This window comes from Alligator mississippiensis, chromosome 3 (genome assembly GCF_030867095.1).
Source record: "Alligator mississippiensis isolate rAllMis1 chromosome 3, rAllMis1, whole genome shotgun sequence".
In the NCBI taxonomy this organism is placed as follows: Eukaryota; Metazoa; Chordata; order Crocodylia; family Alligatoridae; genus Alligator; species Alligator mississippiensis.
Genome location: NC_081826.1, coordinates 95535524 through 95549692, shown reverse-complemented (window position 1 = coordinate 95549692; position 14169 = coordinate 95535524). Strand labels below are relative to the sequence as shown.

The following is a 14169-nucleotide window of genomic DNA, read 5'->3' as shown; positions in this document are numbered from 1 at the left end:
ACCCCTCCTCCTCCTCCTCCTGCGGGAAGGGGAACTATGAAGAGGAGCCGCGAAGCAGCAGCCGGGGCCAGAGCCGGGAGCGGAGGCAGAGCTCAGCCCCAGGGGCAGCCGGGCCGGAGCCCTGGGGGCAGGGGTGCCCACATGAGAGGGGCGCGGCTGCAGCAGGCGGCTCGGGCAGGAGGACTCGCCCGCTTGCTGCTGGCCCCCGCCGCTGGGACCGGCCCGGAGCCCGGGCTGTTGGCGCGGATGCCTCGGCGCTGGGGGGCGCGGGAAGCCTGAGCCGCCGCTCCCAGAGCAGCAGGAGGAGAGCTGGAAATGTCCTTTCCCTACTGCAGCCTGGTCAGGTACCTGTTCCTAGCCCTGCTCCTGCACGGTGAGTGTCTGCACTGCGGCGGGGAGGAGAGAGCGCGCTGCCTTTGCGCAGCTAAGGACCTGCGCTGGGCACGGATGGAGCAGAGCCTGGCTGCCTTAAGGGGAGGCTGGAGGAGTTCATGACTCCCCAGCTTGGCCTGGTGGAGTTCATCTCAAGTTGGGAGGGAGCAGAGGTGTCCTATGCAGGGCTTTTGGGAATCCCCCCACTCCACTTCTCCCTCCACACGCAGGGAGATTGGTCAGATGTGGAAGGTACAACCCTCCACTGCCAGGCTTGCAGCCGCTGCTCCACAGGGCTGGGAAAACGTTGGGAGGTTAAGAAAGGGCCGCTGGGAGCTCAGTTAAGGGAACAAGTTGCGCCCACGTTGATGCCAGCACTTCTTGGAAGAGGGGCTTTGGTCCGCATGAAACGTCCCGCTCTCGTCTGTTCAAAGCAGAGGGGGTCCTAAACACACGGGGACTTCCTTCGCTTTGGCGTCAACCCTTATTGTTCAGTGATACGCGCTACCAGACCTTTGGGGTAAAGTGTGGAACAGCAGTGATTGTCCGGGAAGTGCCCTGCTGTTTGCCTACCAGCAACTTGTTGACTGTGTCGCTATCTATGTGGCACTGCCTGCAGTTTGGGATGCTACTTTAAGAGCCTCTCCGCAAAATCCTGACTGCAAGGAAGTCCATGGGAGCTTTGTCAGAGAGGTCAACAAGGCCAGAATGCCATTCTTAAGCAATCACTGGACGTGGATGTATAGAGGAGTTTATCTGCAAAATTACTGGGTACTAAAACATGGGGTTTAGGGTTCATGTTAATAATTTGATTTAAATTACTGAGGATCTTTATACCCCCTTAGTTTAAAATATGCCAAATTCTGCTTTGAGACAGCTTCAACATAGCATTGGAGCAAATACATCTTCTGAAAAAAAGCTGTTATGGGAACAGGCATATTTTAAGTTACGCAAGCCAAACTTTTCAAACTTGGGTGCAACAAGTTGGTTATGTACAGTCAGACCTAGTTTACCATAGTGGTAAGCACCACATCTCCAGTTTTCTTCATTCTTCATCTGGAATTCAGCTTCATTAGGTGCTTAAATATGGATTTACATACCTAATGTTATTTAAGACTTTGGGCAAGATCCGATTGTGAATGAATACCTCAGCCTGCTACATCATCCTTTGAGAAGTGGACTTAATACTGAGGTATATTCTTCAGCATCCAGTCTTTTTCAGTAGAATTTCTCAGGGCCCAAAATAGTAAAATTAGTAACCTCAGCTGACTCAACCTTAGTGTTGGCAGCAGATATGAGAACATTTGTCTCCGTAAGATGGTCCCCTGGGAGCAGGGATTGTCTTTCTATATGTTTGTACAGTACTAAGCACACAGATGGTGCTCAATAAATAATAAAGATCATAGGTTTGGAGTGTGTGTTTTGTTTTGGGGGTTGGAGAAAGAGTGCATGCTTGCTAACCAGAAGGGGTTTTACGTACCTCTCAACTCAGCTACAAATATATAGACTGTATAAAAGTGTCTAGTTGAGCCAGACTTGCCTGGACACCAAGGTGTACTTTAAAACTCTGTGATCTGGGAATCAGAAAGTCAAAATGGAAGGTCTGAAGTTAGAGGGTAAAAAGAGAAGGTATAATTATAGGGTTAGACTCCCAGGCTCATCTGCTTGGAATTACATAGTTTTAAACTTTAGCTGAAATGGGAAGCAAATCAGGGCCAACAGTCAGATCAAAACAGCAGTTTTCAAAAGAAGATGAAATAGGAAACCAACAATTTTTTTTCCATTTGCAGCCATATTGCATCAAACAAAATATTCCCAATCAAACACTTTTGAGGAAAAAAATAACTTTAAAACTTGTATGTAAATGTGCATGTATCAGTAATGTGTAGACCGGAGCTATCTTGTGGAAAACTATTGCCCCCTTGGGCTGAGATAGTGATATAATGCCTTAAGATGTAGACCCTGCTCACAATTAATCTATCTCCAGTATATGTTGGGTTATTATCTTTAAAACATGTCTTTTCTCTACAATGCATTTGCACAGTCTGCTTTAGCTTATCCTGCAGTCATTATAACCATCTCTCAGTCAATAGCTAGCCAGGCAATAGCTGACAGTAATTACCAATCAACATAGAGGATGAGTGTACCAAGCCCTTTTAGACCATGTGACTGTCTCTCAGTCTACTGTATTGTGCTTGGCAACCCAAGGGTAAATGAAATGTGTCTGGAAATAAAATGTAAATACACTTGCTTTCCATTTTTGATTCAATGTAAAATACAAGACTCAAGCTCATACTTTCATTGCAGCAAGAAATGTCTCTTTTCATATCACCGAGTTATTGTTTTGGAAAACTTGAATTCATTAGTCAAAGTAAAACCTGTAGAATGTCAAAGGAGGTTTGCAGCTGGAAGTTGTCCATTATCACTGTTTTCTTTGCTTATACAAAAAGCCACAAAAGTTTCAGATGTCAAATGCTTAAATCATTCAACTCCAGAAAACTTGATTAATATGAGCTACAGTAAAGTGGATACAAAGCAAATTGGCTAATTTCTTTTGCAAATGTAAACTTTTTTACCATTAAAGATGCTGTGAAGAGCCCTAACATATTTCTAAGGAAGTGACTGTTATAGTAATAAATTAGACACTTAAAATATTTAGCTTATTTTAATACTTCCACTAAAGTATTCCATTCTAATTAACCTTATGAAGTCGGGACTGTTAAGACTTTTCAGAACAGATTGTTTATGTTAAAAAGGGAGGGAGAAAGGAACAAATCACTAAAATTTGTTGGCTATAAGTGTTTTATTGCATTCCTTGCCTCATTCCTAAAAAGATACTATAGTTTATAAGAAAAAATATACATCCACATACATAGAGATGGGCAGGGTTTTGCATTGAGGGGATGGAGTTTATGGGATGAATATAAAGATTTAGTAAAATAACTGAACATTTAGAAGGCAAATTAGAAAAGTAGTTCTCTTTGTTCACTGTTTGGCATTGGAAGCCTGGAGACTGATGAATAGATGGATGGAGAGAGAAAGAAGGAGAGAAAGGAAGTGGACATTGTGGTCTATTTATTTTCAGTTACCTCTGTGTAAATCGTAAGCAATTCCACTGATCTCCTTGGACTCATGGGTGGATTTAGAGGGATGGAAAGAGCTGATGTTATGTATACATGTGTATATGGACAGTACTTTAAAACAACGATAGGCTGTGTCCATTAACATAAAAATCCCTGAAGAAAACAATAGAGAAAGATTATTTCAAGTATTTAATAAAATTACTAATGCAAAATTTTAACAACACTGATGGTCTGTACTTACTGTGCATAGATCACACAATTAGATTGTTTAGTACAGGATTTGTCCTCCAGTCTTTACTCAAACAAAACTCCCATATAGTTCAGCATTGGCCCCCTATTTTGTATGTGGTATAAAATAGATGACTGTAAGTCTCCAATACAGAATACTGCAGATGGCTGTGATATAGAACAGATGTTTTCTTCAAAGAGGTCAAACCAAACTACTTCATGTATTGTATTGCACTTTGGTTCAATCCTGCTTCCACTGGAGTCAGTGACAAAGCTCTCATTGACTTTAGTGGAAGCAGACTTTAGCCTAGAGTGGTTCACAGGAATACACATTGGATGTGCCACAATTTTTTTTGTCACTTAGTGATGGCGATCCATTCTAGGGCAACATTTAATTAAGCATTACAGAGTTTGCTGCTTTATAAAACGTCTTAATTCATTTGATATTAAACTATAGAATGGAGTTCACTCAGGGCTTTAGGACTGGAAATCTACAGTTGAGTCATTTAACTCAGTTTAAGTTATTTATTTCTGTATGTGTAATAGAATCATAGAAAATTAGGATTGGAAGGGACCTCAGGAGGTCATCTAGTCTAATCTTCTGCTCAAAGCAGGACCATCCCCAACTAGATCATTCCAGCCAGGGCTTTGTCAAGCCGGGCCTTAAAAACCTCCAAGGATGGAGCTTCCACCACTTCTCTAGGTAACCCATTCCAGTGCTTCACCACCCTCCTAGTGAGAATGTTTTTCCTAATATCCATTCTAAACTTCCCTTGCTGCAACTGGAGACCATTATTCCTTGTTCTGTCATCTGCCACCACTGAGAACAATGGTGGTGTTATAATAATCACATAGGCCTTTTGGTAAACGTTGGCTGATAAGTGTCATTAAAGGGCAGGTACTATATCAAGGGGCTCCTCATGATATTTAAAGTCTTTGGTTATACACTATTTTATAATATTACTTTGAAAGCATAACCACAAGTCTGTCTCCTTACCAAAATCATTCTTTCTTCCACAGTGCTTTCAGATTTTCTTGCTACTGTGAGGTAGCTCAGGAAAAGTGCAGGGTCTGGGAACAGGAATTCTGTTTTTAAAAAAGAGAGCACAAATGCATTGTGTCATGGTGGGGTCCTCGCGGAGGGCCGTGATCTCCTTGAGGCCCTCTCACCGTGCTACTCCGGCCCGAGGGCACCCTCCATTCTCGCCCGCCACGTCTTGATCGAATATGTAATAGGGAGGCTACCTTGTGTTTCCTCGGGCCTGTCAGCTTCTGGACCCCTCGTGGGTCTCCCCATACAATGGGCGCTACCCAAGCGCCCTAGCCTTATGGGCTATGCGTGGCTCCTACCTCCCCTGATACCACGCCCCAAGCCTCGCGGATGTAAAGGACGTTGTCCGGTCTGTCTCTCTACTGTGGCCCGCCCTGGGCTCCCTCTCTCATGCCCAGCCTCTTGCTGGGACTCTCGTCTGGCCCACTCTGGGCCTCCCCTGCCAGTGTGGTTCCGCTCCGGGACTCTCTAGCGGGCCTCCGGTCCTATGGGCCAACCGCACAGACACCCTCCCTGACTCTGGCTCCCTGCGCTGCTACTCCCTGTCTTCTCAGGGGCAACCGCAGTGCCCTGCCTTGGTCTGAGGGGGATTGCCGCACTAGCCTGCGGCTGGGCTCGCTATGCCCGTGCGCCCACACTAGGCTACTCAATAATACACAAGGGCGTTCCCCCTCTCTGGGGGCTCGCCGCGCCCACACTGGGCTACTCAGTAATACCGCCCCTTTCCTGGGGCCGGGGGCTATGCTCCCCCACACGCAATCCGGGGTCTAGGTCCCCGTCCGCAACCTATGGGTTGCGCCCGTGACCCACTGGCCGCGCTCCTCGCCGCCAGCTGCTCGCACAGTGGTGTGCGAGCTGCGCCTTCCCTGGCGCTATACAGGGGGCTATGTTCCCCCACACGCAATCCAGGGTCTCGGTCCCCCTCCGCAACCTACGGGTTGCACCCGCGACCCACTGGCCGCACTCCTCGCCGCCAGTTGCTCACGCACTGGCGTGCGAGTAATTGAGGCCTCCTCCAACCCCTACAGCCTCACCCAAGCCTCCGGGTGTAATAATACAAACACAAAGCCAAACCACAAGCCCCTAGGCTGTAACACAAATGCAAGCCGCCTGGCCATAGCTCCTCATCATAGCTCAAGCCTCCAGGACTATCATGAGCTGTACTTGCGACTTAGGCTCCTTCCCATATCTCGGCCGAGGGAGCTCCTGCCTCTCTGGCTGCTGGCAGAGAACTACCAGCCTGGCCTCAGCCCTGAGCTTTATAAGGGCCAGGCCCTGCCCCCTACAGGCAGCTGGCTCCGCTTGGTTGCTCCGGCAACCTGCAGCTGCGCTCATTACCTGAGCAGCCTCAGCTGGGCTCGTTATGTCAGGCCAGGGCGCGCTCACTTGCTCCCTGGCAGTTTCTCCTCTATAGGAGCAGGGGCACCGAGGTGCCCTGCGACACATTGATTTAAAAACTAGAGACAAAATGTTTCAATAGATTAATTCATCATCCAGACTGATGGACCAAATTTTCAAATTCTTACTAAGAATTTGTAAGATCCTACAAATTCAGGCCAGGTCAGCCCCACCCATGTGACAGATCAAGCCTTGCTGGGCCAGCCCCATGCATCAAACTGGACCCCAGCTGGGCTGGCCACATGCACCAGATCAGGCGCCAGCCTGGTATACCAGACCCACAGATTGGATCTGGCCTGTGAACCAGCCCAGGGGATCAAAAGGTTGGGCACCACTGCTCTGCTTTACAGTGCTGAATGAATGGATTGAAATAGTCAATGAGATTGTTCTGCACTTCCTAAGAGATTTCTCAGAGCATTTCAGAACTGGGCAGTAAGGGTGTAATAATTTGAGTCATAAAACCACAGTGAGAGTCAGTTTTTAATGAGTTTCTTTGTTAGATTTTAAAATACTTGTATTTTGTATCTCCTCAGTATCTTTACCATTGTAAAATGATTATTTGCCTCCTTTCAACTACAGGTCAAATCTATACCTAAAGAACATGTACATACAAGAAAGGCAATAGACACATATTAACAAAAGGGCACATCATCATCTTCTACTTTTATAAAACTCAGACTTCTCTACCCTAACCCCTTTGGGTGTTTATACACGTGCTTCAGGAGTTGGGGGGGGCTTTAATTAGAGCAGCTCTAAGAGCCGCTCTAATTAAAGCACCCAGAGTGTCACCTGTATCAGTTTCACCACATCAGGCCTGTATATCTTTTGAAAAATGGTAGTGGGGGCAGTTTAACTAAAACTCGTCAAACAAGCTTTAGTTAAAGTGCCCCGCCACCATTTTTCCAGTGCAGGGATGCTGATAGATGTGATGCTGGAGTGTGCTGGAGCGCTGTAATTACAGCATGTCAGAGCAGCCTCTCTGCACATGTTTAGGCGCCTTTTGTATGTAATGCCTCTCTTGATGAAAGCCCTTTAACATTTAAAGGATAACAGTGGGAAAAATACTGGTAAACTCAGAAACATCTATTTGGTAACAGGACATTACAATCTCCCTTGTAATTATAAAAGTTTGCACTGCAGTTAAAAGTGATCATAGAGGTTATCTAACATTTTCTCACATCAAGAGATAACTTACCCCTAATATATTTTATTTAATGTGCTGGGCAATTGACTAGATAAATAAAACTGCTTAATCTAGTTAATTACTCTGTATCCATTGGAAGTTCTTAACACTTCAGACAAGTTCCAACTTGAAAATAACTTGAACATCAGATTTATGATGATATCACGAGGCAGAATTTGGGACAGACCCAAAAGAGGACAATGCATACAAGTATTTACCTGATCTTCAAGGGACTTAAAGGCAATTATGATCTCCCACCTAGATGCATATGTTAGCACTAGGTACAGACACAGATGGGGAAAAAAAACACGGGCACTGACAGTCTTATTCAGTGGTGCAAGAGTCTGTGCTAATTAAATAGTTGCCTGCCTTGCCTAGTAACACACGTTACAAAGTATATCCAGGTGATAAAGATATAGGTCAGGTAGGAAAATTTTATTCTCACTGCATTATTCATGGGCCATCAAACATCCTAGTACTGTGTCTATATTTCAACAACAATCTGATTTGGTCTAGTATGTATGGTTTCCCACATATATCTCACTCTCTGGAGCCTGCATTGTGTCCCTCTGCCTGTGTTGATTACCTATCCTTGTTGCAGCCCTCATTTATCATGGTTTGGTGGGCTCCAGCTCATCAGAACATTTCCTCCTGACACATAAATCTCTATGGCTACAGATTCAAGCCTCCCCTGAATCCCTTCGTTACCCTGATTACAGTCGGTTGTATACAGAACCACATATACTCAGCCTCTGGCCACAGATGATGGGATAAAGCAAGAAGCATTACAACTTGTGTACAAAGTTAAGGGGAAAAAAATATCTGTAATATCATATATAGTTTGATTCATTTTCAGAGATGCCTTATTTTTTACTATTTCCTCTAGGGTTTTTGAATGTTTAATGGGGCTATTATATGCTGGCCTTTGGTCTGTACATATGCAAGCTTCTACCCTCTCTTTCCCACTTAGAAATGGAGTTTGGCTCAGTGCAGTTAAAATGCATAATTATGTTTAAATGGACACATGATTCCTTAATCAGACACAACTATGTTTCTGAATTTCATGACATGAAGGAGGGAAGGGTGGCTGCTTGAAAAGCATAATAAATGTACAGATGTGGCATTCCAAATCTCCTCCTGGTGGGAGATTACAAATACTTACTGACCAAGTGGGAATGTAAGTTGTCAAAAGGCTTTTTAACTTGAGGTTGTATGTTTTTTGAAACAATCTGCAAAGACAGAAGTCTGTGGTTAAGCATTCAGGGAAGAAAATGAGCCGGCACTGCTAGCTGGCTGGTAGGGGAAGTGGGGCTCAGCCCCTCAGACAGTCAAACCGAGCCTAAATCAACTGATTAGTGTTTTGAAACACTGTGGGGGGGGGGAAAAGCTTGGATAATTAATTCATTTTAAAATTGTATGCTTAAAAGAGTTATGGACCTTTGAATGTGTAGGATTTTAGGCATGGGGTAGTATACAGTAGGCAAATAAACAAGCGTTATGCCACAAATTTTGATTCTTAATAACAGACTATTATTAATATGTCCAGCCACAACTGGTTGAACTCGTTTTTCTGGCAATGCAAAGGCAACCCTGTAACCAGAGTAATCAGAAAACCAGGCCAGCCTACATTTTCAATAGTAAGTAATAATTTTGGGAGCGTAAGGTGAGATGCCTTAAAAAAGCTTGACTTTCAGAAAATACTGAATATGTACCTTTTGCAAATCAATTTCTTTACAGCATCTTAAGTTGAGGGCTGAAGTACTGAGATGCCCAAAAAACATTAATCATTGTTAAATCTTTCCTACTACAGCCTACAAAATAGGAATAAAAAATCATATGTAATTAGTAGAGTTGCATTCACTAATATTTGTAAAATTTTAAGATCCTTCATTGGAAGTTGCTTTAGTATTTGTATTATTTGTAGTTATCCTTAAGTTTTTCTACAAAACAAACCCCTGAATATCTTTAGTTAGCAATTATAATTTTATGGATAAATCCCTTTCTTCCATTTTTACTTCTTTTTTTTTTTAAAACAAAGTCCACTTCTTCCTGGTGCTAACAAAGTTGCTCCCTGCTGATGGGGGATGTGGTGAATATACAGAACAAACAAATGACATTGTTTTTTTCAGGCGATATGAGAAATGAATGTATGACATCGAATAGTGAATAATGCTGAAATTCAGCAGCCACAGCTCTGCCAAATGTTATTTACGTGGGACCAGATCCAATACAGAATTTAGGCAATTTAAAAGTTAGACACCATAATGCCTAACCTAGGTCCCTGTGTACCCAAATGGAATGTAGAGCCCTGTACTAGGCTCTCTAGCTAGTGCTTGAGGAGAGGTAGATGCCCCAAAATGGGATACAAAAAAGAGAGCATGCTAAGCAGGGAGCCATCAACAAAAGGAAGCAATGAAGACAGGGGCTAGTCCTTAATCCCACCCATCCTCTGAATTCAGGTGCCTTTGAATGATACCTCCTTTTAACTTGCATCTGTTTCATGCAAAATTCAGAAACAGTGTTGGGAGCAGGGACTGGAACCCAGGAATTCTTCTCCCAGGTGAGAATCTCCTTAGGCTAAAGAGAAAATTGAACCTAGGTTTCCTGCTCTAACCGCTAAGCTATTCTATAAAAGGGGGTCCATTAGCACCACCTTTTCCTCCATTGATTGTCTTAAAAGAGAGCAGTGGCTGCTCTTATTGGTGAATGACAGACATACTCTGAGAATGACAACCATGTCAAGTTGCCTCAAGGGACTCAGACCAGGTTTGTAGATCAGATTGAGCTTATGGAACAAGGGGTTCAACCCTGTTAAAACACAGGTGCTTCTGAACAGGTCCAGGAGCAGAACTTTTAGGGAACGTTAAAATCCCAAACTGAAGCACCGATAGAGTTCAGTTGCCTCTAGGGTTAGGTGGCAACTAAGCAGAGGTTTTCAGCATCACAGTTTTGGATTTAGGCACTATAATTCTGTCTCATTCTACCAGGAGGTGCCCATGTTCTTTTTCAGATCTCACCTGTGTATTTCCTATCTTCACATAGTTTTAAATTGTGTTTTATTAGCATAGTTAGTAATATGAGGTTAATTTCAGGAGCATGGCTTTTAGCCAGAATCCATAATAATAATAATAAATGAATATGAGGTTAATAATAGGGAATATTTCTTTTAATAACATAAACACTGGGCACATCTACATGAGATATTTACTGTGGAGCTGCCTTATTAACTCTGCCATAAAACATCGGATTTTACACATACGGTGCTATTAGGACAGGATAAACTAATTAACTCTCACAGGATAGTTCTTCTATTTGCAAGTACTATCCTGCTGCAGGGTTTTTTACTCCACAGCAACGCCGCATGTATAGGTGCTGGAGAGGCTGGCTACGGCACTAGGGTGCTTCAGCGTGGGGACTGTCTGCTGACTACCTCCACACTGGGGAACCCCCGTGCCCTAGCTAGCACCTCTGCAGCACGATGAGCCTGGTCAGAGCAGCCCCAGGCTAGCAGACTGACCCCTGGACTCCTGCCAGCCGTGGCTGCTCTGACCCAGTTTAACATGCTGCGGACCCAGGCACACATGACGATGTGGTGCCCAAGAACAATAAACTCTGGCGCAAGATGCACCAGAGTTTGTTGCTCCATGGTAATAGCTGTTAGTCCTGGATATGATTTTTCTTTTGAACAGTATTTTTCTATACCTTTTACAAGATAGGAGGCCTAAATGAGCGCAAGAAGCATTCTTTCTGATACTACATATTCATTTTGTTCAGTTAATTCTGTGTAGAAAGATTGCTAGCTGGTTTTGTGCGTATACATTACCAGAAACCAAAATTATTGTGTGCTCGAGATAAAATTAGCTTTTTGAAATTCCTTTTCCCCTGTAAATAAAAATAGTAAAATCCGCCTCTAATTGGTCACCTCAAACATCACAGAGGCTTCCTGTGTACAGAAGCCATGCTTTTAATATCTGTTTTCCCTTGCCTTTAAAGAGTGTCCTTTATTTGAGAGTTTATTATAGAAACATTTAAATTAGAGGAGGGCCAAAGCCACAAAGTTCATATCCGGATCTTGATATGAATTTCCCAAAGCTGCAGAGGTACTTGGCTCCAGAACTGTAGTTTGTCCCATTAGAGACAATGGGTAGATCTATATAGTATCACGTAATCCCATGCAGAGATCTACACTAATTACAAATGACTATACTGCTTCCAGTTCCAGAATTAACATGTGGAGACTTAGCCTGTGCATTTCTGCATGGCACTGCCTTACACTGTATAGACATAACTATAAGTTCAAATCCAAATTCGTATTTCAGGGATGTTCTAATTCAGAATTTTGGTTCTGGTTCAGCTGTCATTATGCCATGTGCAAACTATTCAGTGGATCTGTAATGGGTTAGCAAAGAGAGACTGTTCCCAATTTTTCTTTTCAAATGAGATAAGTAATGTAAAAATGCTGTCCTATATGCATAATAATTATGAGTGAGAGTGAGCGGCATACTATGAGGAGATCCTCAGCCTGATTTATACCATGTGTCTCAGTCTCTCTCACCAGAATCTCACAATAACTCATACCTTTATTTTACAGGGCTGGGAGAGGGTTCTGCTCTTCTTCATCCAGACAGCAGATCCCATCCTCGATCATTAGAGAAGAGCGCATGGAGGGCTTTCAAAGAATCACAGTGTCATCATATGCTGAAACATCTTCATAATGGGGCCCGAATCACTGTACAGATGCCTCCCAATATTGAAGGGCACTGGGTTTCTACTGGGTAAGCAAAAAGAAAAAGAGATTGTTTGAATTACATAGGGAAACATGCACACTCTTAAAAGAAAACACTGTTTTATAGAGACGTGCCAAAGGCTTTCAGGGTACACCAGAATGGTACCTTGTTATACACCACTCTGTCATCTGCAGTTTGAAATGCAACAGACAATATATTTTTAATTTGATTTTACTAAGTAAGGAAACAAAATATTGTTAAACCTTTCTCATTACAAAGAATACACTGTATTACAGTCAACTACATAACAGTAGATCGGGTGAATAGATCTTTATTTTCTGAGCTTTCTGTATACATTGTTTCATTAGTAAATGAAATTAAGAAACTGTGCTAACCCAGCCCAAGTATGCATAAGTACTTATCTGAATATCATGACATTCCATCAGTCCTTTCTCCAAATTTACTACACAAAAAAGAAAATATTTATTTAATGGGCTGCCATTGCTTCTAAAGAACTACTTTATATGGTGGCCCTAAAACAAAAAAGAATATATGAACCAAAATATTTTCTTTAAAAATATCAAAAATTAAATATTCTAATGGATGTGATCACAATTAAGCTTAGTTTTAAACCATCCAATGAATAAATGGTTGATAAATGAACTCCCACCTGTCACTTTACCCAAGGAGTAATTATTCATAAAGCTAGGCATTTTTTTATCCATGTAAAACAGTATTAACTAAGTAAAGAACAGAAGAGATCACTGTTATTCCAACTGGGCAAGTGAGAGAGAGGAAAGGTTTGTCACAGGTTGGTGGGATAACTCAGGTTTAGTTCCCATGTTTTGTGTGACCTTGGGCAAATTATTCAGGGCTCCTGGTATCAGAGTTCCCAATTTCTAAAACAAAGAGGGGAATACTTCCATATTACAGGGGTATTGTAAAGAGGTCAGATCCTTTATTATTTGGGGCATGTAAGTGCTTTATGTAGCTGGACTGTTTTGTGCCATAAAAAAAATAAATTGATACAGTATTAATATATTAGTAAGCACTAAAAAGCTTTAACCAATCTTATTGATTGTAGCATGATACCCTGGCAATCCCTCTAAAATATTGTTTTATTTCATTTTCGATCCTCCTACAGCTGCGAAGTTAGATCAGGCCCTGAATTTATTACAAGATCTTACAGATTCTACCACAATAACACCTTCAAAGCCTATCAGTTTTACTATGGTGGCAACCGCTGCACAAACCCTACCTACACTTTAGTTATCCGTGGTAAAATTCGCCTTCGCCAAGCATCCTGGATCATTCGAGGAGGAACTGAAGCTGACTACCAGTTACGAAACATTCAGATCATATGCCACAGTGAAGCAGTAGCTGAAAAGCTAAGTCGACTATTAAATCGAACATGTCCTGGATTTGTACCAGCAGATAGTCCCTGGGAGCAGGATGTGAACTATGATTTGTGGAGAGAAGACAGTGGCTGTGAATGCACCAAGGCTCTGAATTTTGCCATGCATGAACTTCAGCTGATTCGAGTAGAGAAACAGTACCTACATCACAATTTGGATCACTTAGTGGAGGAGCTATTTCTTGGAGACATCCACACTGATGCTACTCAGAGGATGTACTATCGACCTTCTAGTTACCAGCCTCCCCTTCAAAATGCGAAGGTACACACATTTATTTTTATGTTACAAGAGACAATTCCATGTCATTCCATTCTTCTGACTCAACAGGTTTATCAGACTCTACATGCAGATAATATTCTAGAATAAAAGCTAGACTGAAGATAGTGCAATCAATGTAAATATTTTAAAAATGCACAATTCAGGGGCATAGGATCCCATTTATGGATGATAAATCAAATTATATTAACAGTAATGGTATCACACTGGTGCATTATGAGTTTTGATCAATAGGAGGCCAGAATAATTGAACAGGAAGTGAGAGCTGTTCTGGGAATGAAGACAGAGTCAATCACTTGAAGGAACCATGAGAATGGCTAGAGAGGTGGTTAAAGTCTGAAAGTTAGCAACATAGAAGACAGACGATTCAGCGTGGGAGTTTGAAACAGGGAGAGGTTATAGCAGATGGGAATGTGGTAAAAAGGCAACAGCACAG

At 42.7% G+C, this 14169-nt stretch overlaps 1 protein-coding gene across 1 annotated transcript in view; it reads left to right on the top strand.

The window, feature by feature from the left end:
- Positions 1-226: 226 nt before the first annotated feature.
- Positions 227-14169, top strand: part of APCDD1 (APC down-regulated 1) — a 40635-nt gene continuing 26692 nt past the window's right edge. Inside the window, exons 1-3 of the mRNA XM_006262863.4 lie at positions 227-373; positions 11907-12090; positions 13187-13718. Of these exons, the coding sequence (XP_006262925.1) occupies positions 316-373; positions 11907-12090; positions 13187-13718 (774 nt within the window). The 5' untranslated portion in view covers positions 227-315. The remainder of the gene's footprint in view (positions 374-11906; positions 12091-13186; positions 13719-14169) is intronic.